The following is a 25,957-nucleotide window of genomic DNA, read 5'->3' as shown; positions in this document are numbered from 1 at the left end:
TGCCCATAGGAGGGAGAGAGCTGCAGTCTTAAGAGAGGGTAAAACACCAGGAATCCCACACGGAGAAAACAAATCTCCATAACCTCTGGCCCTGAAAACCAAAGCAGCTGAATTCTGTGAGTTGTATAACCAGCAGGAAGTGGAGCCTAGAGTTTTGAAAGAGTGCTAGTGGGAGCCCTTAAAGAGTCCTTACCCTTAAAGAGCCCAAGGAAAGGCAACATAGAAGTGACAGTTTGCAGAACTGAGGGAGATCTGTTTATACTGATTTCAGAGAGTGTTGGAAGATTTCTCTGGAAACAAAGGAGCTGGCAGGTGCCATTTTCCTCTCCTGGCCCCCAGCATAAACGCGAAATCACCTGCAGGAGGTGTACTGTGGCTTGCCCACGAGTTCTCCTGAGGACTCAACAACTCCAAGCCTGCTGGACTTAGCCCTGGGCTCAGTGCAATTTTTGTTGACACTGTCAATGCTGTACCTACCCAGTGCTTCTACATGCTGTGCCCTCACAGCCACCACACTTTGGGAGGTCCAGCCTAGGACTAGTGGGTCAATGCAAATTTTACTAACACTTCATGTGTCCAGCCCAGACACCAAGTGCCCCTGATGGCCACCACCACCCTCATATGCTGTACCCTGGCCGCCACTTGGCTTTGGGAGATCTGGTATAGGACTAGGGGTTCAGTGCAAATTTTGCTAACACCACTGCCCCACCCCCAAGCCCTTCTTCTGTCACACCCCCTCAGAGCTGGCCTACCTGGATCTCACTAACATAGAAAGCAAACATAGCCCACAACAGGCAAAGAGTCAGTGCAGATGTCTGGACTGAAATGAAAAGTGACTCAGACACCATAGCAGGATGCAAGCAACACACATAGGAGACTCCTCTGAAGAGCCAGGTTCTAGTGAATAGGGGACACTGCACTGCAGAGCACTACAGGACCTCTTCTTTGTAAAGCCACTACTTTCAAGAACAGAACATACAGCTGACTTTCATAACACACAGAAATGGGCATAGAGAGGTAGACAAATGAGACAGAGTCCCAAATGAAAGAACAAGACAAAATCACAGCAGGATATCTAAGAGAAAAAGAAATAAGTAAGATGCCTGATACAGAATTTAAAGTAATGATCATAAAGATACTCACTGGACTTCAGAAAAGGGTGGAGGACATCAGTAAGAATCTTGACAAAAACATAAAAAAAATTACATATCAGAGATGAACTCAATAAATGAAACTAAAAATATAATGGATGTAATAAATAGTACACTACAGGAAGCAGAGGAATGTATCGGTGACCTGGAGGATAGAATAATGGAAAACAATCAAGCTGAACAGGTAAGAGACAAATACTACATAATGAGAATAGACTTCTTTCTTTTTTATTTTTAAGATTTTATTTATCCGTGAGAGACGCAGAGAAATGCAGAGAGAGAGGCAGAGGCACTAGCAGAAGGAGAAGCAGGCTCCACGCAAGAAGCGTGGGACTCAATCCCGGGTCTCCAGGATCATGACCTGGGCTGAAGGCAGAGCTAAACAGCTGAGCCACCTGGGATGCCCCAAGAATAGACTTATAGAACTCAGTGGGTCCTTCAAGCATAATAACATGTTAGAGGGATACCAGAAAGAGAAGAGAGAGAAAGGGAGGCAGAAAATGTCTTTTCAGAAATAATAGCTAAAAACTTCCCAAATCTGGGGAGAGAAACAGAGATCCAAATACAGGAGGCACAGAGACTCCCCAAAACTTCAATCAAGAAGGTCCACACCAAAACACTAAGTAATTAAAATGACAAAAAAAAATGATAAAGAATTTTAAAGATATCAAGAGAAAAGAAGACAGTTACATATACAGGAAACCTTATAAAGATATCAGCTGATTTTTCAGCAGAAATTTTGCAGGCCATAAGAGAATAGTGTGATGTATTCAAAGTGCAGAAAGGGAAAATTCTGCAGCCAAGAACACTTTACCCAGCAAGGCTATCATTCAGAATAGAAGGAGAGATAAAGAGTTTCCCAGACAAAAGTTAAAAGAACTCATGGCCACTAAACCAACTACAAGGAAGGTTAAGGATTTAACGGACTCTGCGATGGAAAACAAAAGCCATAAGTAAGAATAAGAAAAATAAGAATCACAAAATAAAAGAGTATAAAAATGATTCCAAATATCTAAATTGTAGAGAGGAGAGAAGTAAAGAATGACTTTAAAAATAAGTGACCATCAGCTTAATATGGACTACTATATGTAAAAGATGTTACATATTAACCGAATGGTAACCACAAATCAAAAAACAGTAATAGATATGCAAAAAATACAGAGTAAGGAACCCAAGTATATCACTGAAAATCCCCCAGCCAGCCATGAAGGAGAGAAAGAAAAGAATCAGAGAAAAACTATAAAAACAACCATTAAAGTAACAAAACGACAATAAATATGTATCTACCTATCAATAGCTACTTTGAATGTAAATGGACTAAACACTCTAGTCAAAAAACATAGGGTGCAAGAGTGGATAAAAAACACAAGACCCAACTATAGGCTTCTTACACAAGACTCATTACAGACTTAAAGACACCTGCAGATTGAAAGTAAGGAGATGGAGAAATATTAATCGTACAAATGGTTGTCAAAAGAAAGCCAGAATAGCAATACTTTTATTGGACAAAATAGATATTAAAATAAAGTCTCTAAGAAGAAACAAAGGACACTATATAATAATAAACAGAACAACCCAACAAGATATAATGATTGCAAATATTATTTACACATCCAATAGTGGAGCACCCAAATACATAAAACAGTTAATAACAAGCATAAAGGAAATATTCAATAGTAATACAATAATAGTAGGGGACTTTAACACTCCCCTTACATCAATGGACAGATATTCCAAACAGAAAATCAGCAAGGAAACAATGACTTTGAATAACACACTGGACCAGATGGATTTAATGGATATATTCAAAATGTTCCATCCTAAAGCAGCAGAATACACATTCTTTTCAAGTACACATGGAACACTCTCCAGAAGAGATCACATATTAAGGCACAAAATAAACCTCAAGAAATTAAAAAAAGATCAAAGTCCTACCATGCATATTTTCTCACCACAATGTTATGAAATTAGAAATCAACCACAAGAAAAAATCTGGAAAGACCACAAATACATGGAGGCTAAATAACATGCTACTAAACAATGGGTGGGTCAACCGTGAAATAAATGAAATTAAAAAGTACATGGAAACAAACAAAAATGAAAATACAATAGTCCAAAATCTTTGGGATCCAGCAAAAGAATTATTTTTAAATTTATTTTTATTTTTTAGAGCTAGAGAGAGAAAATGAGAGCAGGGGAAGAGGGAGAGGGAAAATTTTTTTTGTATATTTTTATATTGGAGTTCAATTTGCCAACATATAGCATAACACCCAGAGCTCATCCTATCAAGTGCCCCTCTCAGTGCCTGCCACCCAGTCACCCCATCCCCTTGCCCACCTCCCTTTCCACCACCCCTTGTTCGTTTCCCAGAGTTAGGAGTCTCTTATGTTCTGTCACCCTCACTGATATTTCCCACTCATTTTCTCTCCTTTTCCCTTTATTCCCTTTCACTATTTTTTATATTCCCCAAATGAATGAGACCATATAACGTTTGTCCTTCTCTGATTGACTTCACTCAGCGTAATACCCACCAGTTCTATCCACATTGAAGCAAATGGTGGGTATTCATCGTTTCTAATGGTTGAGTAATATTCCATTGTGTATATAGACCATATCTTCTTTATCCATTCATCTTTTGATGGACACTGAGGTTCCTTCCACAGTTTGGCTATTGTGGACATTGCTGCTATAAACATTGAGGTGCAGGTGTCCTGCCTATTCACTGCATCTGTATCTTTGGAGTAAATCCCCAGTAGTGCAATTGCTGGGTCATAGGGCAGTTCTATTTTTAAGAGACAGAAAATCTTAAGTAGGCTCCACACCTAGCACAGAGTCTGATGTGGACTCAATCTTATGACCCTGAGATCATGACCTGAGCCAAAGCCCAAAGTTGGATACCTAACAGACTGGGCCACCCAGACAACCTCCCCACCCCCCACCAACAAAAGCAATTCTAAGAGGGAAATTTATAGCAGTATAGGCCTACCTCATGAGTAGAAAAATCTTAAATCAAACCCTAGACCTAAAGAAGCTAGAGAAAGAACAACAAACAAAACCTAAAAGGTTTTACAGAATAAAGGAAATAATAAAGATTAGACCAGAAACAAATTATATAGAAACTTAAAAAAAATAGAACAGCAGATCAATGAAGCCAATGAAGCCAATGAAGCCAGGAGCTGATTCTTTGAAAAGATCAACAAATTTGATAAACCTCTAGCCAGACTCATCTGAGAGAGAGAGAGAGAGCATGAAAAGACTCCAATGAACAAAATCACCAATGAAAGGAGAAATAACAACTAACATCCTAGAAATACAAATAATTTTAAGAGAATATTATGAAAAACTGTATGCCAAAAATTAGACAACCTAAAAGAAATGGATAAATTCAGAGAAATATAATCTATGAAAACAGAAATAGGAAGAAACAGAAAATTTGAACAGACCTATTACCAGCAAGACGATTGAATCAGTCATCAAAAAACTCCCAAAAAACAGCAGTCCAGGGCCAGATGGTTCACAGGTGAATGCTACCAAATGAAGAAGAGTTAATACCTATTCTACTAAAGCCATTCTAAAACATAGAAGAAGAAAAACTTCTAAATTTATTCTGTGAGGCCAGAATTATCCTGATATCAAAACCACATCAGAGATGAACATTGATGCAAAAATCTCAAAAAAATACTAGCAAACAGAATCCAACAATACATTAAAAAAATCATTCACCACAACCAAGTGGGATTTATTCCTGGGATGCAAGTGTGGTTCAATATTCACAAAATAATCAATGTGATACATCCCATCAATAAAAGAAAGAATAAACAGAAAAATCTCAACAAAATACTAGCAAACAGAATCCAACAATACATTAAAAAAATCACTCACCACAACCAAGTGGGATTTATTCCTGGGATGCAAGTGTGGTTCAATATTCACAAAATAATCAATGTGATACATCCCATCAATAAAAGAAAGAATAAACAATAAAAGAAAGAATAAAAAGAAAGAATAAACATCAATAAAAGAAAGAATAAACAGTTGACACAGTACAACATTCATTCATGATAAAAACCCTAAAAAGGGGATCCCTGGGTGGCGCAGCGGTTTGGCGCCTGCCTTTGGCCCAGGGCGTGATCCTGGAGACCCGGGATCGAATCCCACATCAGGCTCCCGGTGCATGGAGCCTGCTTCTCCCTCTGCCTCTCTCTCTCTCTCTCTCTCTCTCTCTGACTATCATAAATAAATTAAAAAAAAAAAACCTAAAAAGATAGGTTTAGAGGGGACATACCTCAGTCTAATATAATAAAGGCTATACATGAACAGCCCACAGCTATTATGATCCTCAGTGGAAACACAGAGCTTTCCCCTAAGGTCAGAAACAATACAAGAATGTCCACTCTTACTACTTTTATTCAACATAGTACCAGAAGTCCTAGCCAAAGCAATCAGACAACAAAAATAAATAAAAGACATCTAAATTGGAAAGAAGTAAAACTCACTCTTATTTGCAGTTGATATGATACTATATATAGAAAATCCTAAAGACTCCACCAAAAAACTACCAGAACTGATAAATGAATTTAATAAAATCACAGGATACAAAATCAATATGCAGAAATCTGTTGAATTTTTATACAGTAATAATGAAACAGCAGAAAGAGAAATTAATAAAAGAGTCCCATTTACAATCTCACCAAAAATAATAAGATACCTAGGAATAAACAAAGAGGTGAAAGACTTCTACTCTGGAAACTATAAAATATTGATGAAAGAAATTAAAGATAAAAATGAAAAACATTCCATGTTCATTGCTTAGAAGAACAATTACTGTTAAAATGTCCATACAACCCAAAGTAATCAGATTTAATGCAATTCCTATCAAAACACCAACAATATCTTTCACAGAACTAGAACAAAAAATCATAAAATTTATATGGGACCACAAAAGACCCTGAGTAACCAAAGCAATTTTGAAAAAGAGAAAGCTGGAGGTATCACAATTCCAGATTTCAAGTTATATCACAAAGCTATAGTAATCAAAACAGTATGGTACTGGCACAGAAATAGACACATAGATTAATGCAACAGAATAGAAAACACAGAAACCCATAATTTGGTTGTCAGTTAATCTTCGACAAACCAGGAAAAAAATATCCAATGAGAAAAAGAAAGTCTCTTCAACAAATGGTATTGGGAAAACTGGACAGCCACGTGCTAAAAAATGAAACTGCACCACTTGAAGAGAGCAAAGGCAGTAATTTCTGACATTGGATCTAGCAACATTTTTCTAGGTATGTGTCTCCTGTAGCAAGCGAAATAAAAGAAAAAAATAAGCTATTGGGACTACATCAGAATAAAAAGCGTCTGCACAACAAAGGAAATAGTCCAATTAAAAAATGGGCAGAAGACATGGATATTTCCCCAAAGAAGACATCCAGATGGCCAACAGACACATGAAAGGATGCTCAATACCACTGATCATGAGGAAAATGCAAATCAAAACCACAATGAGAGATCACCTCACACCTGTCATAATGGCTAAAATCAAAAGCACAAGAAGCAACAAGTGTTGTTGAGATGTGGAGAGAAGGGATCCCTCTTCCACTGTTGGTGGGAATGCAATGTAGAGCAGCCAGTGTGAAGACAGTATGGTGGTTCCTCAAGAAATTAAAAATAGGGTCACCTGGGTGGCTCAGTAGTTGAGCATCTGCCTTTGACTCAGGGCATGATTCCAGGGTCTGGGATCGAGTTTTGCATCAGGCTCCTTGCAGGTAGTCTGCTTCTCCTTCTGCCTATATCTCTGCCTCTCTCTCTGCATCTCTCATGAATAAATAAAATATTTAATTTAAAAAAGAAAGAATTTAAAAATAGAGCTATCCTATGATCTAGTAATCGCACTACTGGGTATTTACTCAAAAATAATCCAAAAACATGAATTCAGAGGGATACATGCACCCCATGTTCATTGCATTATGTACAGTAGCCAAACTATGGAAGCAGCCCAAGTTTTGATTGACATATGGATAAAGAGGATGTGGTATAATAGACAATGGAATATTATTCAGCCATAAAAAATAAAATCTTGCCATTTGCAGTGACATAGATGGAGCTAGAGAGTATAATGTTAAGCAAGATAAGTCAGAGAAAGACAAATACCATATGATTTCACTCATATGTGGAATTTAAGTAAAAAACAATGAGCAAAGCAAAAAAAAAAAAAAGAGAGAGAGAGAGAGAGAGAGAGAGAAACCAAGAAGCAGATATAGTGAACAAACTGATGATTATCAGCAGGGAGGTGAGGGGGAGATGGGTGAAAAGGTGATGGGGATTTTTTTAAAGATTTATTTATTTATTCTTGAGAGACATGGAGAGAGAGGCAGAGACACAGGCAGAGGGAGAAGCAGACTCCCCAGAGGGAGCCCAATGCAGAACTCATGCCCTGAGCCAAAGACAGACGCTCAACCACTAAGCCACTCAGGCATCCCAGTGATGGGGATTAAGGAGTGCACTTGTCATGATAAGTACTGGGTGATGTATGGAATTGTTGAATCACTATATTTGCACCTGAAACTAAGATAACACTGTGTGTTTACTGGAATTTAAAGTTAAAAAAAAAAAAGAAAGAAAAAAATAGAAAATGTTTCAAGAAGGAGGAGAAGATGATGTCGATAGTGCTTAAATTGAGAAAGATGAGGATAGATAATTTTTGAATTTGGCAAATGGAAGTTATTGCTGATCTCTGACAGTTTTGGTGGAATGATGGGCTCAAAAGTTCACATTTGAATAAAAGGATGTAAGATAATTGAATCAAGTATAGACCTCTCTTTAAAGAAGATGGGTTGTTTTGTTTTTTTGGTGAAGGCGACTTGATAAATGGAGAAGTAGCTGGAGGAGAAGGGTTGTTTTTCTCTAAAGATTGAAGATATGCTAGATACCTTCCTCTCTCTTTCACACTTCCCCCAAATTTGAACCATCACAAAGTTCTTTTTATTTTACCTCATAAATCACTCAAATCTGTCCTTTTCTTTCAGTTACCAGTGCCCCCATCTCATTTATCATTATTCCTCATATAGATTACTGCAGTATAACTGACCCTCTACCTTCACTATTGTCCTCATTATATCTCTTCACATTTCTAATCAAGTCACCCAACCATTTCATCCCATCCTCATTATATTATAAAGGACTTCCCATTGCTTTTAGGATAAAGACAAATGATACGACTTTTAAGGCCTTACATGGTCTGCCCATTTCATCTCCCACTTTCTCTTGCTTTCACTGCTTCTGCTTCACTATCCTAATCTGGCCCCTAGGTCTTTATACTGATATTTTTTCTGACTGGAATATTCTTTCTTCTGCACCTCCCTTCCTTCACAATACTCTACCTAATAGCTTATTATTACTTCAGATGCTCAATTCAAGCATCTTTTTCCTCAGAAAAGCCTTCCCTAACCTCTCTAACCAGATTTATTCTCTTTGCTACATATTCCCACAGTACACCAGGCACCCTTCCTTGACAACGTTTTCCAAAATCATAATTTTTCATTTTCTTGTCAGAGTTTTATTAATATCTGTCTTCCTTAATAGTGTTCAACCTCCACGAGAGCGTCTGCCTTTGGCTTACATTGTGATCCTGGGGTCCTAGGATCAAGTCCCACATCAGGCTTCCTGCATGGAGCCTACTTCTCCCTCTGCCTATGTCTCTGCCTCTGTGTGTGTGTGTGTGTGTGTGTGTGTGTGTCTCATGAATAAATAAATAAAATATTTTTTAAAAATTTGTATTCTATGAATAAAATAGGTGTAATGAATCAGTAACATATGAAAAGAGAATATATATGTTGGTTTGTGTTATAAAAATAAGAATATAGTAATATTTTTTATTTTGAACCTTTGTGTATAAGTATTGGAAATAATAGTTTAAGTGGTTTATAATGGAACTCATGTTTAATAATATTCTCTACCATATATTTTTCAGAGAAATATTTCAAAATTCCAAATTTAAAGCAACTGATGAGAGATGCAGGCAAAGATCATCAAAGGCAAATATTAAAGCTCATTCTCAATGTGTCTTTATTTCTCGAAATTTTCACACTGGAGGATTCCAATTACAGGTAGTGTATAATATTTTATAGAAATCTTTTCAAATAATTTATATGATACTATGTCATTAACATTGTTGTCTTTAAATTTGAAGGACAGAGTATCCACTGTTATTTTTAAATTTGAGAGATAGTAACATGGAGCTAAATTTAAATTACCTAAGCTAGTTAGTTTTTATATTATAGGAAACTGAAAAGCTAATTGAAAATGTCTGCTTTTATAATTGCTTCTGTATATCTCTAGCCTGAGAACCTATACTCCTTTTATTGAGATTGCTATAGGAATTAAGATAAATGGTGTAAGAAAAGCAAAGCAAAATTACCAGGCCTATTTTAGGAAAGTGATTTGGAAGTAAGAGGATACTCAGATAACCAAATAATTTAACAAAACCAACTAATTGAAATTAAGTACAATTTAACAAGGATTTATTAAGACTTCATTGCATTCTAAACTCTGGGAACCCCCTATTAAGGATGATAAGATATGCTAGAATAATAAAAGTGGGAAAGCCAGACACATAGTTAACTTCCTGTTATGTGGTGTCAAAACAGTGTTACATGGACAAAGTAAAATAAGGGAGATACCAACAGAAATTTAAAACTGTGATATAACTAAACAAAACTAATATTAGTGGTTTATGGTATCATTATTATTATGATAGCATTAGTAAATAGCAACAAATTGATAGGATATCAAAGTTTCATAGTACATATTGAATATTGAACTCAAGTTGAACTCAGCGTTCACTTGCTTAACAAATATTTTTCAAGTGTCTTAAATATGACTAGTTTTGGCACTGAGGCTACATAAACAAAAAAGATATGAGTTCAGACCTAGATGAGCCCAAAGTTAGTAGAGAAGAAAAACATAAACTAAAAATTACAACATAATGTGGTAAGAGCCACAAAATTGAAGAAATACAGACAAGGAAGCATAAATTCAGGAAAGCTTCACAGAGAAATTTTTAGCTGGATTTTGAGAAACCAATAGAAGTTTGCCAGGAGGAAAGAGAGTGAAGGACATCCATTCTGTGTTCAAAGGCTTGCAGCTATGAAAGTAACATGTTCAGTAAAAATGTTACAATGTTTGGGGCCTAGAGTTCACAGAGGGAAGTGGTGGGGGATGATCCTGGAGATAAGGTTATGAGAAAACTCATTTATAGCCTGGGGTTTGGGATTTTACTCCATAGGCTTTACAGATCCACTGGAGGCATTATGGGATTATGGTCAAGAGCATAGACTGTAAAGCCAGTTAATGCAGGTTAGAATCCTGGCTCTACCACTACTAGCTGTGTAATCTTAGGCAAATCACTTAACTTCAGTGTGTCTGTTTCCTCATCTGTAAATGAGGATGATTTCATCTCTAAAGAATCGTTATGGGAAGTAAATTAATTAGTATGTAAAAAAAACACTCAGAATTATGCTCACATAGTGAGCACATTACAAATTTACCATTATGACTACTGAAGGGTTTTAAGCAGGTGGATTTAATGACCAAATCAATTCTAAAGATTAATAGCTCTGACTTTGAAATAAAAGTTGTTTGAAATTGAGATTTCATTCAGAGAAAAATGTTTCTATGCATGCATTTAATATTAATTGAATTTACTGAGTAACCATCACATGCTAGGCATTTTGCTAGGTACTTCAGTATAATGATGTCTTCATACCTAATGATAGATACAGACAAACAGACAATTACAAAAATGTCATGAGTGCTATGATGGAAGAAGTGCACATATAGTAGTACTGTTTATTTATTTTTCATTCAACAAATACCTAATAAAGGCATATATGCTAGGTGCTGTTCTAGGCAAATGGAAATTTGGTAGTGAACAGGAAAGATAAGAGTCCCTGTTCCCATGAAATTTATAGTCTAATGGGAGAGATAAATAATATACAATTAAAATATTATTCAGGACTCTTGATAGTCACTGATAGGAACTTAATTCAGAAAAAAAGAACAAAACGTAGTATGAAAATATGGTAGGAAAAGAATAAGGTAGTGCTGACTTCATCCACAATCAATTTAAGTACCAAAGGATTCTTTTTCATATCGTCCCTCTTTTTCTCATCTCAGTTTCTGCCTGTGTATCAGCCTCTTCGTCACCTCCTAGAAGTAGTCAGGATAATGAAAATTGTAACAAAAGATATGGCTTAATATATAGAATTAAAGCTTAATTTCCAAAAAAGCATTTATTGTGAAATACAGTATACAAACAAAAGAATACCCACAAACAACTTAAAGACTAATAAATGTAATTATTTATACCCACCACCCAAAATAAGAAATAGAATATTACCATTACCTTTGAGGTGTCCTGAGTCTTCATTTATCTCTTAGAGTCAATATCCCCACCCTTCGACCCATTATCCTATAATTGCAGTTAATCATTTCTTTGCTTTTCTTTATGGCTTTACCACAAATACTGTAGATCCTTGAACAATGTATTATTAAGTTTTACATATTTTTAGACTACATGTCTAGTATACTCTTACTTTTTTGTACTGTTCCTGAGATTCATGTAGGTTATGTACTGTTTCTGAGATTCATGTAAACATATATATACTCATAGTTTATTATAGACTTTTTTTACAGTATTCTATTTTATGAGCAAATCAATTTTTACATTTCGCAAATAAGCCTAAAATTAAAAGACCTCAAATAGCCAAAGGAAAGAACAAAACTGGAGGTATCACAATCCCAGATATCAAGATATTCTACAAAGCTGTAGTAATCAAAATAATATGGTACTGGCACAAAACCAGACACATAGATCAATGGAACAGAATAGAAAACCCAGAAATGGACACACAACTAATATGGTCAACTAATCTTTGACAAAGCAGGAAAGAATATCCAATGCGAAAAAAAGACAGTCTCTTCATCAAATGGTGTTGGGAAAACTGGACAGCAAAAGAATGAAACTGGACCACTTTCTTATACCACACATACAAATGCATTCCAAATGGATGAAAGATGTAAATGTGAGACAGAAAACCATCAAAATCCTAGAGGAGAACACAGGCAGAGACCTCTCTGACATCGGCTCTAGCAACTTCTTACTTAGACATGGAGGCAAGGGAAACAAAAGCAAAAATGAACTATTGGGACTTCATCAAGATTAAAAGCTTCAGTGTCATGTCTAAAACCTTTCTCTAAGGTGGTAAAGATTTATGCCTATATTTTCTTCTAAAAGTTTTAATAGTTATATTTAAGTGTTTGATCTATTTTGAGTTAGTTTTTGTATATGGTGTGAGGTATGGGCCCAACTTCATTCATTTGCACGTACATATCAGGTTGTCCCAACACCATTTGTTGAAAAGACTATTCTTTCCCCAATGATTGTCTTGGAACACTTGTCGAAAATCAATTGACTATAAATGTGAACGTTTATTTTTGAAATATCAGTTCTATTTCATTGATCTATATATCTGTCCTTATATCAGTACTACATCTTCTTAATCATTGCAGCTTTGAAGTAAGTTTTAATTTCAGGAAGTTCTCCAACTTTGTCCTTTCTCAATATTATTTTGCTGTAAGTTTTATATTTTATATTTCTTTGATCGACTTTTAGTTAATTTTTAAAATAAAGTGTGAGGTTTAAGTCAAAATTCATTTTTTTGGCTACTGATGTCTAATTGTTCCAGCACTATTTATTGGAAAGGCTATCCTTTTTACACTGAATTGATTTTGCAGCTTTTGTCAAAAATCTGTTAGGCAAATATGTGTAGGTCTATTTCTGGATTCTCTGTCTGTACTGTTGACCTCTGTCTATTTCTACCAGTACCATACTCAAGCTACATGGTAACTCATAAAATTGAGCAGGATGGTTCCTCTAATTTCATTCTTCTTTTTCAATATTTGGGTTTTCTTTCTTTCTTTTTTCTTTTTTTTTTTTTTTTTTTGGTTTTCTTGTTTTTTTTTTTTTTTTTTTTTTGCCTATTCATATACATTTTAAGATAAATTAATCTCTAGCTACAAAAAATCTTGTTGAGATTGTGATGGAAATTATATTTAGTTTATAGATCAGTTTGGAGCAAATTGCAATCTTTATTAAAATTGATATTTATGTTGACCTGTGTTCTGTGACCTTTATAAATAAATTTACTTATTACTTTTAGCAGCTTTTTTTTTTGTGTGGACTCCATAGGATTTTCTTCAACACAATCATATCATCTATGAAAAACATCAATTTTACTTATTGTCCAAACTTTATGCTTTTATTTTATTTTCTCATCTTGTTATACTGGATAAGACCTCCAATATAATGATGAATTAGAAGTGTTGAGAACAGTTAGCCTTTTTGAATCCCTGATGTCAGAGAGAAAACATTCAACTCTTCATCAGTGAGTAGAAGGTTAGCTATGGAATTTTTGTAGATGCATATTATCAGGTCAAGGAAATTCCCTTCTATTCTTAGTCTAATGAGAGATTTTTTTGTTTTGTTTTTTAAGTCATGAAGTTTGCTGAATTTTGCCAAATGGTTTTTCCACATCTTTTGACATTGTTTACATGGATTTTCTCTTTTGTTAATGTGAATTACAATGTATTTCAAATGTTAAACCAAGCTTGTATTCCTGGAATAAACCCCATTGGATTTGATTTACTGATATATTTTAAATCACTATTACATCTATGATCATGAGGGACATTATTCTACAATTTTATCTTGTAATAGCTTTGTTAGATTTTTAAAAAGATTTTATTTACTTGTTTGAGAGAGAGAGAGAAAGAAAGAAAGAACATGATCAGGGGGAGTGGCAGAGGGAGAAGCAGACTCCCCACTGAGCAGGGAGACTGATGCTAGGCTCAATCCCAGGACCCGGGGATCATGACTTGAGCTGAAGGCAGATGCTTAACTGACTGAGCCCCTCTTTGTTAGATTTTAAAATCACAGTTATTCTGGTCACAAAACAACTGTGAAATGTCTTCTGTTTTTAATAGTATCCACTTATTATCCTTCTGATGTCTGTAGAATCTTTAATAATGGCACTCGTTTTATTCCTCATTATATCTCTCTTTTCCTAAATCAGTCTTGCTAGGAATATGCAATTTTATTATTCTTAGAGTTTTCCTCTTTTATAATATAAACATTTAATGTTTAAATTTTCCTCTAAGTACTGCTTTTGCTGCATCCCACCAATTTTTATGTTTTGTTTTCATCATTATTCAGTTCAAAATATTTTAAAATTTCCTTTTGTTGTTTTTCTGATATTGACATTTTTGAAGAATACAGTCAGTTATTTTATAAATCATAGACTCATTTTGACTTTCCTTGTGATCAGATTCATTTTATCACTTCTGAAGACATACAATGTTCATCTGCTTCCTCTAATGATTTTAGTTGATCACACAATCAGGATGATATCTGTTCTTCACCCATTGTATTATTCCTATTTTTACCCTAACAATTAAATAATCTGTGTGATGACACTTTGTAACCATGTAAATATCTTTTCTTCATCAAACTCTACTTACCAGCTTAATAGCTGGTAAATAAATAAAACCATTCTACTACTTCCATCTATATTTGTCATTTGGCTTTCTACTATAAGAAAAAAGCTCTCTTTATTTTATTTTTTAATTTGTGTAGACTTATGGGTTTGTATGTTATTCAGCAGATGATAATCCATTGTTATACTTATTTTGATGTTCAAATTTTTCCAAATTTAACCAATGGGAACTCCTTTCAAGGTTGTTTCTCTTTTTTATATGTCCCTGTCATTTTTCGAGCTCTTACTTCTGAAACTATAGCATTATTTTTAATAGTTGGAAGAATATTTATTGTATTAGTATCTATGAATCAATACATTTATTTCTTTGCATTAAGAATTTTATTTTATTTTATTTTATTTTATTTTTTTAAAGATTTATTTATTTATGATAGACATAGAGAGAGAGGCAGAGACACAGGAGGAGAGAGAAGCAGGCTCCATGCAGGAGCCTGATATGGGACTCGATCCCAGGTCTCCAGGATCACGCCCTGGGCTGCAGGCAGCACTAAACCGCTGCGCCACTGGGGCTGCCCTGCATTAAGAATTTTAAAATGAAGATTTTAAAAAAGCTTAGCAATGTTGTAAAAGACTTTCTGGCAACTGAATATTTACACAAATCCAAAATTATTAACTTGGAATAATACATTTCTAGAAGTAGATTTGTTATATTTCCCTCAAGAAAAATTCTTCCTAATAATGGGCAGCAATATGTAAGAATGTTCATTTTGCTATTCCCTTAAGTTTGGGTGGAATTTCAATCATCTAGGGCCTTATTCTGTGGTCCTGAGACCAGTGAGATTGTCATTACCTAGTCACATCTATTAGAGATGCACAATCTCAGACCCCACTTGAGACCTGCATTTGAACAAACTCCCCAGGTAAGACATAGGCACATTAAAGTCTGAGGGGCAGCGTTCTAATATAATTTATATAGGAGTCACAAATTGAATTGATCCAGGTAAGGTAAGTCAGGAGCCTATACTGGCATTTATATTTATAAAAGATTAAAGTGACAAATAAGAAAGTTGATTCTGAAAAAAAGTGTTTATATGTTATTCTATATACATATGTGTGTGTGTGTGTATACACGTGACATATATACACACACATGCCCTCACACACACACCCTATATATATGTATATCCGAAACAAACCATTTTGGGGGACAAGACAAATCAGATCAGCATGGAGTATTAACACTGTTCCCCCAAAACACAAGAAGATAATGTCATTATCTCTCCCCCCACACACACTCCATCCCAAACACCCTATGCAGTAGCCCACTGTTTATCTAGTGGTCTAAGGAAAGACTGAATCAGAACTGCTTGTATGTTACAATGCATACCCCGAAACCCCTGCCAGAGAATCTGTTAAATAGTAGAGTCTGATATTATGTCCAAGTATCAGCATTTTAATAAGCACACCAGGTGATTCTGATGCCCTGGAGTTTGAGAACTACTACACCATGACAGTTCCTAGAACACATCTGGAATGTATTGTTTGAGCAACTGTTTTATTTGCTTCAAAAGAATAGTTGCATTTTAGTAAAAGTCTTCAGCCTGAATTCACTTTTTTGTTGTTGGTGGTTAATGGAATGAGTAAGTCTAGGAATTCTAATTACTTTTTTAGCCCTTTCTAGTTCTAACAAATGACTCTGAGTTAGTTGGGAGGGAGAGAAATAATCCTGATGAACTCTATTTCACCCTTCCATTCCCTATCCTGAGACTGCCTTCTTGAACCAATTCACATTCTTTCCAGATGATACCTAAACACTTTTTTTTTTCTGTAAATATATTTTGGTGAAATAAACTCATATCATGGAAAAAAAACATTCCATCAAAAATGTATTATGATGTTAAAATAAATTATTCTTATATAAATATGTTAAATATATTAAAGAAATTACCTAGAAACCAGTTTTTAAATACAAATAACTTTTTTTATGTAGGAGGAACAAAGAAAAAAGGAAACAGCACGTATAAAAGGTAATTTTTCTCAACAATTTATTAGAAGAAATCATAATCAACTTAGAGCAATTTGTATCTAAAAGAATGAAGAGGCCTACCTAAATGTTATCTAAATATTCTTTTAATATCATGGAAATTGAAGGGAAGCATTAATGTGTTAGTATGTGGGTGGGCATTTATTTCTTAAAAAACAAAAACTTGGGGCACCTGGGTAGCTCAGTGGTTGAGCATCTGCCTTTGGTGTAGGTCGTGATCCTGGGATTGAGTCCCGCATTGGGGTCCCCACTGGGGGGAGCCTGCCTCTCCCTCTGCCTATGTCTCTGCTTCACTCTCTGTATTTCTCATGAATAAATAAATAAAATCTTAAAAACAACAACAACAAAAAGTTGCAATGTCACATCTTAAATTAAAATGTGAAACAAATTTTTGTTCCTTATTTATACACAAAAGTATCATAGTCAGGGGCACCTAGGTGGTTCAGTTGGTTAAGTGTCCAATTCTTAATTTCAGCTCAGGTCATATCTCAGGGTTGTGAGACTGAGCCTGGCATAGGGCTCCACACTGGGCATGTAGCCTCTTTAAGATTCTCTCTCTCTCTCTCTCTTTCCTTCCACCTCTCCCCTCCTCTCTCTCTCCTCCTCTTAAAAAGAAAAAAAAAGTATCATCGTCAATGCCATATAATAATCCTGGAGGGTCAAAAGACATAGGATTTTATAATCCTCCAGATGTTGCATATTATGTCTTAGTACCTCAAAACATTACCCTCCTACATAATATTTCTGTTATACATTAATATCAAAGGCCAATATATATAACATATTATAAAAGATACTTAGGATACTATATAGTGTGATATTTTCTAAAACTTAACATTTTTAAATACCAACTGTGCAGCATAATTAATGTAATAGGAGAAGCATGAGTCTTAGAGTACTAGAAGTCTAGATGAAGTCTATTGTGTATCTGATTTGTGATGAGTCATCAGTCTCTAAATCTCGATCTTCTCCTTTGTGAATAATAACTACCTTGAAAAGTTATTGAGAAGGTAAATGAGATATGGCAATATATCAAACTGCTTTGCATATTTTAAGGCACTCTAACAATGTTAGTTGTTACTTTAAGTGGTGTAAAGCCAACCCATAGGTCCTTCCTACTATTGACCAAACAATCTGTAATCTGCCTTCTTACAGAGGCATGTGTTTTTAAATTTATTTTTAAAAATAAGGCAATACTTATCTATAAATATTTAAGAAACTATGTTTTCTGATATTAAGGGACATTCCAGAACTGAGCTTTCTAGCCTGCTTAGAATCTTCTCCTATTAAAACAGGTTGATTTTAGACTAACCTTTTCTACTCTTGATTATTATGAAATTATTAATCCCCAATTGCATATTTAACATTGTACAGATGATGATAGCAACTCAGAATTTTCACTATTGCATCCTCCTAACCATTTTAACCCTAAAACGAATCTGAATTTTAAAAAGAAACATTGTCCTTATAAGTAAGATTTGGCTCATGAATATGTAATATTAATAGCAAATCTATTTTTCTTTTACAGCGATTAAAGATCACACTAAAGATGAATTCTGCTTTGCAACAAAAAAGGTCATTTGTGACCCCTCAGAGACTAGCTCGGCAACACATCCCAGCAGTGTTACCTTAAGTTTATCAACACTACCATCTGATTCTTATTACAGCCAAAGTATAGAAGCAGCTGATGACTGGTTTTCTGATGATACTCTAGCAAAAAAGAGCTCTACAATGCCTTTTCTCAGGGAACCTCTAATGGAAAAAGTATTTTCATACCTGTCAACAATTTCATTAGAAGACTGTACTGAAAATGAACTGAATATGACACTTTATGATGATCAGAAAGATGACAGCATTAAGGAAATATTTTCACGAAGACATACAGAGGTTGAAATACAAAACCTTCAACACAATATTGAATGACTTTTTTTCTTTTGAAACTTTGTTACACTGAAATCATGGAAAGTTAAAACTAAATTACCAGCTTCTGAGTTTCTTAACATGCTCATACTATTACTTTTCTTGTCCTTTACCGTTGAGTGGTCCTACTTCCCTCACCAATTCTTATTTCTAGAAACAAAATTATAGGAAGAATAGAGTGACATCATGAACATTAAGCTTAACTCCTTGTATCTCATCAAAGGACATAATATATAACATGAATGTACTTCAACATACAAGAGAAATACTTTAAGAAATCTTCAGCACAAATAGATTTTGGAATAAAACATTCATAGCATTTCCTTATACTTTTAACATTTTCAATTTTATTTCAATCTGGGTGGGCCGAGCAGAACACTTCCATCAGCATTTCTGATTTTTAAGTACATAAATCTCCTACCATTCAAATTTATTTTGTCATGATTTTGGTGAACAATATAATTTTGCTCTTTAAGGGGAGCCTGGAACACTGAAAAATCCAGAAAATAATTTTCTTTGCCCTTTCCTATATGTGCTTCTTAGCATGGTTTCCCAATCCTTATTCCACTATGATGGACATGTGGGCAGCTATGTTCTTAAGCAGTTGATTCAAGCTAGATGAATCAGAGTTCCTCCCTAATCTGAGAGATCCCCCCTTCTTTTTTTTACATATTTTTATCATTTTATTAGGAATAATTCCAAATGAGTTATGAAGGAAATTTACTGAGTTTGATGAGTTTTCTAAAAACTCTTAATGAAGATAATCTGAGAGCCCCTTGGTTGGATGTCTATGTTTGGCCCTAAAGGATTTCTGATACACACCATGAAATTAGTCTTTTTCCCCCCTTTCTCCTAAATACTCCCCATGTAATTAGTCTCTTTTGGGGGAAAATGATTAATTATAATTTTTTTTTAATTATAATGACTTTTGTGCTTAAGTCACTCATACCAACACCTGGACATATCTTCCCAATAGATAAATCATACCTATTACAATAAATGAAAAGAAACTTGTCTCGATTAAGAAAGAAGTATTGCCCAGGCCTATCATTTCTGTTCCATGGGAAATATTAAAAAGGATTAGAACACCTCTCTCTTCTGAAGCACCTCATCATTTCTGCTAGTTATCAGTTGTGAGAACATCTCTCTAATATCCACCTCCTATGTCTAAATAAGCTATTTCAGCTCAGCGTCTGTAAGGAACAGAATATACGTAAATTGTTCTCTGTCTCTTGGTGTCCTACCATTTTATGTCTTACTACCTATCCTAGAAAAGTCCTCTCTAATTTTGGTAAAATGCTAAAACATTCCTGGGAATTTGGGGTTGGATATAAGAGATTCTGGCTTTGATCTGACTAGTCTTTGGGATAGAGGAAACAAACTGGGGAGCTATGGGGTGCCATGTCCCACCTTGCAGTTTGTGAAGGAAAAGTAATAAATCTGCAGTAAGAGAGCAGTAAATCACTTGGAAAGTAAAAAACGGAGATGAGAGAATGTGATTCTTGGCTTTCTAATAGTCCTCCATTTCCTTCTTCCAGTCCTTTATGAAGACTGCCCTTGGCTTGGTATGGCACCCTTGTATCCTAATAATAAATTCCCCTGTTTGCTTAAGCTAGCAAGATTTGACATTTTTTAGTGTCCTGTTTTTAACTCTTATTCTGGGCTTTGGTAAGGTACCCTTGTAATTTTGTAATAAATTATCCTTTTTTGCATAAAGTAGAAAGAGGTTTGTTTGTTATTACAACCAAAGCATCCTAACCCAGTTCTTGTCATTACAAATGAGAAAGAGATCTGTGCATATAAATTAATAGTTATATTATGATAGAATAGATGGAATTAACTTCTCAAACTTAATACATTTACTTGTTTATTAAAATGTTATTCTATATCATAGGTATATACATTGTTCTCTTTGAAAAGACTAATGAGGGATCCCTGGGTGGCTCAATGGTTGAGCACCTGCCTTCAGCTCAGGTCGTGATCCTGGGGTCCTGGGATTGAATACATCAAGCTCCCCAGGGGGAGCCTGCTTCTCCCTCTGCCTGTGTCTCTGCCTCTCTCTCTGTGTCTCTCATGAAAAGACTGATGAATAGTACATATGAAATTACACCAGTCTTCCAGCAGCCCGGGTGGCTCAGTGGTTTAGCGCCACCTTCAGCTCAGGGCGTGATCCTGGAGACCAAGGATTGAGTTCCCTGTCAGGCTCCCTGCATGGAGCCTGCTTCTCCCTCTGCTTGTGTCTCTGCCTCTCTCTCTCTGTCTCTCATGAATAAGATTTTTAAAAAATTATTTAAAAAAGAAATTACACCAGTCTAAAACAATCTTATTTTCCAGAACGGTGAAAGATATGAGATTTTACCATTCATGCCCTCTGACAAGTTAGCCTTCAATAGTTTCATGTCTCTTGAGTCAGTGACAAATGACAGTTTATAGCAGTAGCAAGGAGGCTTTTGAAAGAGACCGACACCCATGGAATAGATCATCTTGTCCACTTAATAACATTTCTTCTGATATTGCTCTTTGGGGAGCATTTGCATGAGGCTCATTTATATTCATATTCTGTGTCCATTCAGAGAAACTTACCTACATATATCTTTCCTAGACTTCTTGTCACTGATTTTCCAATTGTATTCCTTACAAGTCCCCAACCATTCAGCCAAACCATTACCCACTGCCAGTGAATCAGCAAAAATCTACACCTCTAAACATTTTCCTTCCAGGCTATACAACTAGTTGACTGCTCAAAGTTATGCCTACTGAGACTTTCACCACTGCCTATCAAGGCCATGCATGAGCAGGGCTCTAGACTCCAGCTGTGAACTTTGAGATGATGCTGGAATACCATGTAGAACTATCTGAAAAGCAGGATCAAGTATATTCTTTCTCAGTCAACCAGTGATAAATAACTATACTTGATGCCATTAGATATGTGTTGAGAGAGAGAAGACCATGTGGCAGTAGTAGGAGCCACAGGTATCTTAACTATTTTCTCATATAGTTTCTTTGTGCCTTAAGAATCTGCTCAAATTCAATTTTATACATCCTAAGGCCATTTGTAATTGAGTGTAGATCTGTATGCCTAACTTTGTGGCTTAGCAAATCAGACAACACCAGTTCATGGTGAACAGTTGAACTCAAAACTAAGTTGGTGACCACGGTCGCATGTTAAGTCCCTACTAGTCTAATAGTAAGCCAGAGGATGTTTCCAAAAGAATAATTATTGGCAGGTGATAACAGTTTTGTTTAGAATCCTATAGACTCTCCTTAACCTAGAGTTGCCTACTAGCGTCTCCAGAGAGTATATCTATTTGCTCCAAACACTTCACATAGCACGGATCTCCTGGGCCAGATGGCCCAAGTGGTAGGACAACTAACTTAGCAGCCTGGATCTGTTGCAGAGCTTTCTACCAGGCCTTACTCAGAACTGGAACTTCTTTCAGGTTACCCAGTAAGTGGGTCCAAGTAGCACATCCAAATGAAGTATATGTTACCTCCCTTATCCAAAGGAGCCCAATACGCATTGTGCCTCTTTTTTAGTGGTTAAAAGTATCAGATGCAACAACTAGTCCTTCACCTTGGGATATCCAGACATGCTCCAGACCACTGGATGCTTAGTAATTTTATTGAGGAAACAGGCCCATGAGTTTCATGGAATTTACTTCCACCCTCTGGCATGCATATATCTTACCAAATTATCTAGCGTAGTTACTAATGCTTGCTCACCATGTCCAGTCAGCATGATGTCACAGATGTCCTGTGGTGTCCATTTGTGTGGGATGAAGATTAAAGCCCATTTATACTAGATATTATGACAGAGAGTTAGATAATGTAGCCCGGCAGTAGAACAGTGAAGGTAGTGCTGACCCTTAGAGATGAAATAAAACTACATCTTGTGGTCCATGCTAACAGGAATAAAGAAAAAAAGTATTTGCCAGAGGAATAGGTGGATAGCAGATATACTAAAAAGTATTGATTTGCTCCATCAATGAAACAACATCAGAAACAGTAGCTATAATTAGAAGGACTACCTGATTAAGTAATTTAAAACAATCCATTTCATTTTCTAAGATTTATCTGTCTTCTGCACAAGACAAATAGACAACTTGAGAAGAGATATAACAAGAATCATGATTCCTGAATCCTTCAAGTGGCATTAACCTCTAATCTCTCTATGTGTATTGCTTTTGGTTTATTATTTTGGGAAGGAGAAACAGTTCTAGTGGGTCCCACTTGATTTTTGCTACCATAATCACCTTCATCCCATGGATTAGGGAACCAATGTGGAGATTTTGCCACTTGCTAAGTATGCCTATTCCAAGTATGCTTTCTAGGACTGGAGTTGATAAGCATGGGTTGGGCTTGGAATCCACTGGGCTCACTAAGATGGACCAAACTAAAACTACATTGATGACTTCACCTCCATAGGCTCCTATTTTGACCAGTGGATCACTGTGACATTTAAAGTCTCCAGGAATTAGTGTCAGTTCACAACCAGTATCTGGTAATCTACTTTTTATCTGGTTATTTCCCTTAGCCCAATGCACTCTCACACTGGCAAATGGATACAAATATTTGGAGAAAAGCCTGAAAGGAAGATTTACAGTGTAATAAAATTTGCAGTGTAATTTTCAGCAGAGCAGCTGGGCCCTTCCTCAAAGGCCATCTTTTATCTAAAAGATTCACTAGCTCAAATCTGGGAAGTAGTTGAGAAACCATATACTTCATACAGCGATGATTCAAGTTAATACAACTATCAGACTTAGAGCTTTTCCTCTTATTTAAATCAAGTAAGCTTTTATAGGTTAAATCTGTCTCCACTGTGATAGAGAATAACTGAAGTGCCTGCTTAGCTCTTTCAACTCTCCAGCTGTTGTTTTGCCCCTAGATACCTTGGATTTCCACATATACACAAAACAGTTCAAGAATGAACCATGGCAGAGGAACTGAAGAGAAATTTTTCCAAAGAAGACATACAAATAGCTAACAGGTACATAAAAAGGTGCTCAAAATCACTAATCATCAAGGAAATGCAAATCAAAGCCACAAGATGTCACAGATGTCACCTCACACCTGTTAGAATGGCTAAAATAAAAAACACAAGAAATAACAAGTGTTGGCAAGGACATGGACAAAAGGGAATCCTTGGTGGGAATGTAAATTATTACAGCCATCCTGGAAAATAGTATGGATGTTCCTCAAAAGATTAAAAGAACTGGGATGCCTGGGTGAGTCAGCAGGTAAGCATCTGCCTTCGGCTCAGGGCATGATCCTGGAGTACGGGATTGAGTCCCACATCGGGCTCCCTGCATGGAGCCTGCTTCTCTGCCTCTCTCTCTCTGTGTCTCTCATGAACAAATAAATAAAATATTTTTTAAAAAGGTTAAAAGAGCTACCATATTTTCTAGCAGTTCTACTTCTGGACATATTCTGAGAGAAACAAAATCAATATCTTGAAGAGATTTCTGTACCTCTATGTTCCTTGCAGCATATTTTACAATAGCCGAAATTTGGAAACAACCTATTCATCAATGAATGAATGGATAAACACACACACACACACACACACACACACACACTGGAATGTTGAAGGCATTACGCTAAGTGAGATAAGCCAAAGACAAATACTATGTGGTATCACTTATAGTGAAATCTTTTTTTAAAAATTGCATTTACAGAAACAGAGAGTAGAATGACCATTGCCAGGAGCTAGAAATTGGGGGAAATGGGGAGATATTAGTCAATGGGTACATATTTTCAAGCATAAGATGAGTAAGTCCTGAGGATCTGATGTACAAGGTATTGACTAGAGTTAACAATACTGTATTGTATACTTGGAATTTGCTAAGAGAGTAGATCTTAAGCTTTTGTCACACACTCAAAAAAAGTAACTATGTAAGGTGATGGAAGTGTTGATTGACTTAATTGTAAAGTTTTACAATGTGTGCATATATCATCATGTTGTATACGTTAAACATATACAGTTTTATTTTTCAGTTTTACTGCCACAAAGTTGGAAATAAACTAGACAAAACAAAAGCATCTCTCAAAGCTACTTCATTAAGTTTTATGGCTTCAAGAAACAGTCAAATGCTCTTAAAGATCATGATGGGGGTGCCTGGGTGGCTCAGTGGTTGAGCGTCCGCCTTCGACTCAGGTCGTGATCCTCGGGTTCTGGGATCGAGTCCCACGTCAGGCTCCATGCAGGGAGCCTGCTTCTCCCTCTGCCATTGTCTTTGCCTCTCTCTCTGTGTGTCTCTCATGAATGAATAAATAAAATCTTAAAAAAAAAAAGATCATGATAATATCTTCATCAGCAGCCTAGAGATTTAAAAAAAAAAAAAAAAACCCAAAACTGGAAAGCAATAAAACTTGTGTTCTTTGGGGGAAAATATCTGCTTTGCATGTGTTTGTATGTTAAAATCCACAGAAGTACCATGAAAAACCTAAAAAGGCATATGTGAACTCCCAGAATAAACAAATATTGATATTTTCTAAAAAAAATTTTTTTAAGGTGTGTTAGGTTACATATGGATCAGCCTTTAGTATATGTAGGCCTAATATAGTATTAGGTTCTCTTCTGAGAACTCTGATTCCTTGTGTATTATGATGTCTTCTCACTCTGGCTTTGCACACAAAATATTCCCAGCCCTGGGTGAGCTCTGGGAATTATATGGCCTACTGCTTTCTAACATTCTTTCCCAGCCTCAGGTGGTTTCCTCATTTGCATGCACAGATCAATACTCAACCAAAGATTCCGGGATCTGCAAACCTCCAAAGCTTGTTCTTTGTGCATTTCCTCCTCCCTGGCATCCTGCCTTACTAATAGTAGCTCCTGCCACCTCCTGAAACTACACTATCTGTCTCCTCACCTCAACAAGATCACCAGGATGCAAGGGTGGTTCAATATTCACAAATCAATCAACATAATACATCATATCAACAAAAGGATAAAAACCATAAGATCATTTCAACATATGCATAAAAAGCATTTGACAAAGTACAAAATTGTTTCATGATAAAACCCCTCGGGATCCCTGGGTGGCGCAGCGGTTTGGCGCCTGCCTTTGGCCCAGGGCGCAATCGTGGAGACCCGGGATCGAATCCCCGTCCGGCTCCCGGTGCATGGAGCCTGCTTCTCCCTCTGCCTGTGTCTCTGCCTCTCTCTCTCTCTCTCTCTCTGTGTGTGTGTGACTATCATAAATAAATAAAAAAAATTTTAAAAACCCTCAACAAAGCAGAAGGAACATACCTCAATGTAATAAAGGCCATATATGAAAACCCCACAGCTA

At 36.0% G+C, this 25,957-nt stretch overlaps 1 protein-coding gene across 3 annotated transcripts in view; it reads left to right on the top strand.

Annotated features, from left to right (window-relative positions):
• C13H1orf185 (chromosome 13 C1orf185 homolog) overlaps nucleotides 1-18,995 on the top strand; it is a 33,329-nt gene extending 14,334 nt beyond the window's left edge. For 2 of the 3 annotated variants that reach the window (XM_072772174.1, XM_072772173.1), the window contains exons 3-5: nucleotides 9,124-9,259; nucleotides 16,695-16,731; nucleotides 18,277-18,995. In XM_072772174.1, coding sequence (XP_072628275.1) covers nucleotides 9,124-9,259; nucleotides 16,695-16,731; nucleotides 18,277-18,671 — 568 coding nt within the window. In that variant the 3' untranslated portion in view covers nucleotides 18,672-18,995. The remainder of the gene's footprint in view (nucleotides 1-9,123; nucleotides 9,260-16,694; nucleotides 16,732-18,276) is intronic. The other variant, XM_072772175.1, reaches the window with a different exon arrangement.
• The last annotated feature ends 6,962 nt before the right edge of the window (nucleotides 18,996-25,957 follow it).

The sequence above is a fragment of the Canis lupus genome, chromosome 13 (assembly GCF_048164855.1).
Source record: "Canis lupus baileyi chromosome 13, mCanLup2.hap1, whole genome shotgun sequence".
Taxonomy (NCBI): Eukaryota; Metazoa; Chordata; class Mammalia; order Carnivora; family Canidae; genus Canis; species Canis lupus.
This window is presented reverse-complemented; position numbering and strand designations above follow the sequence as displayed.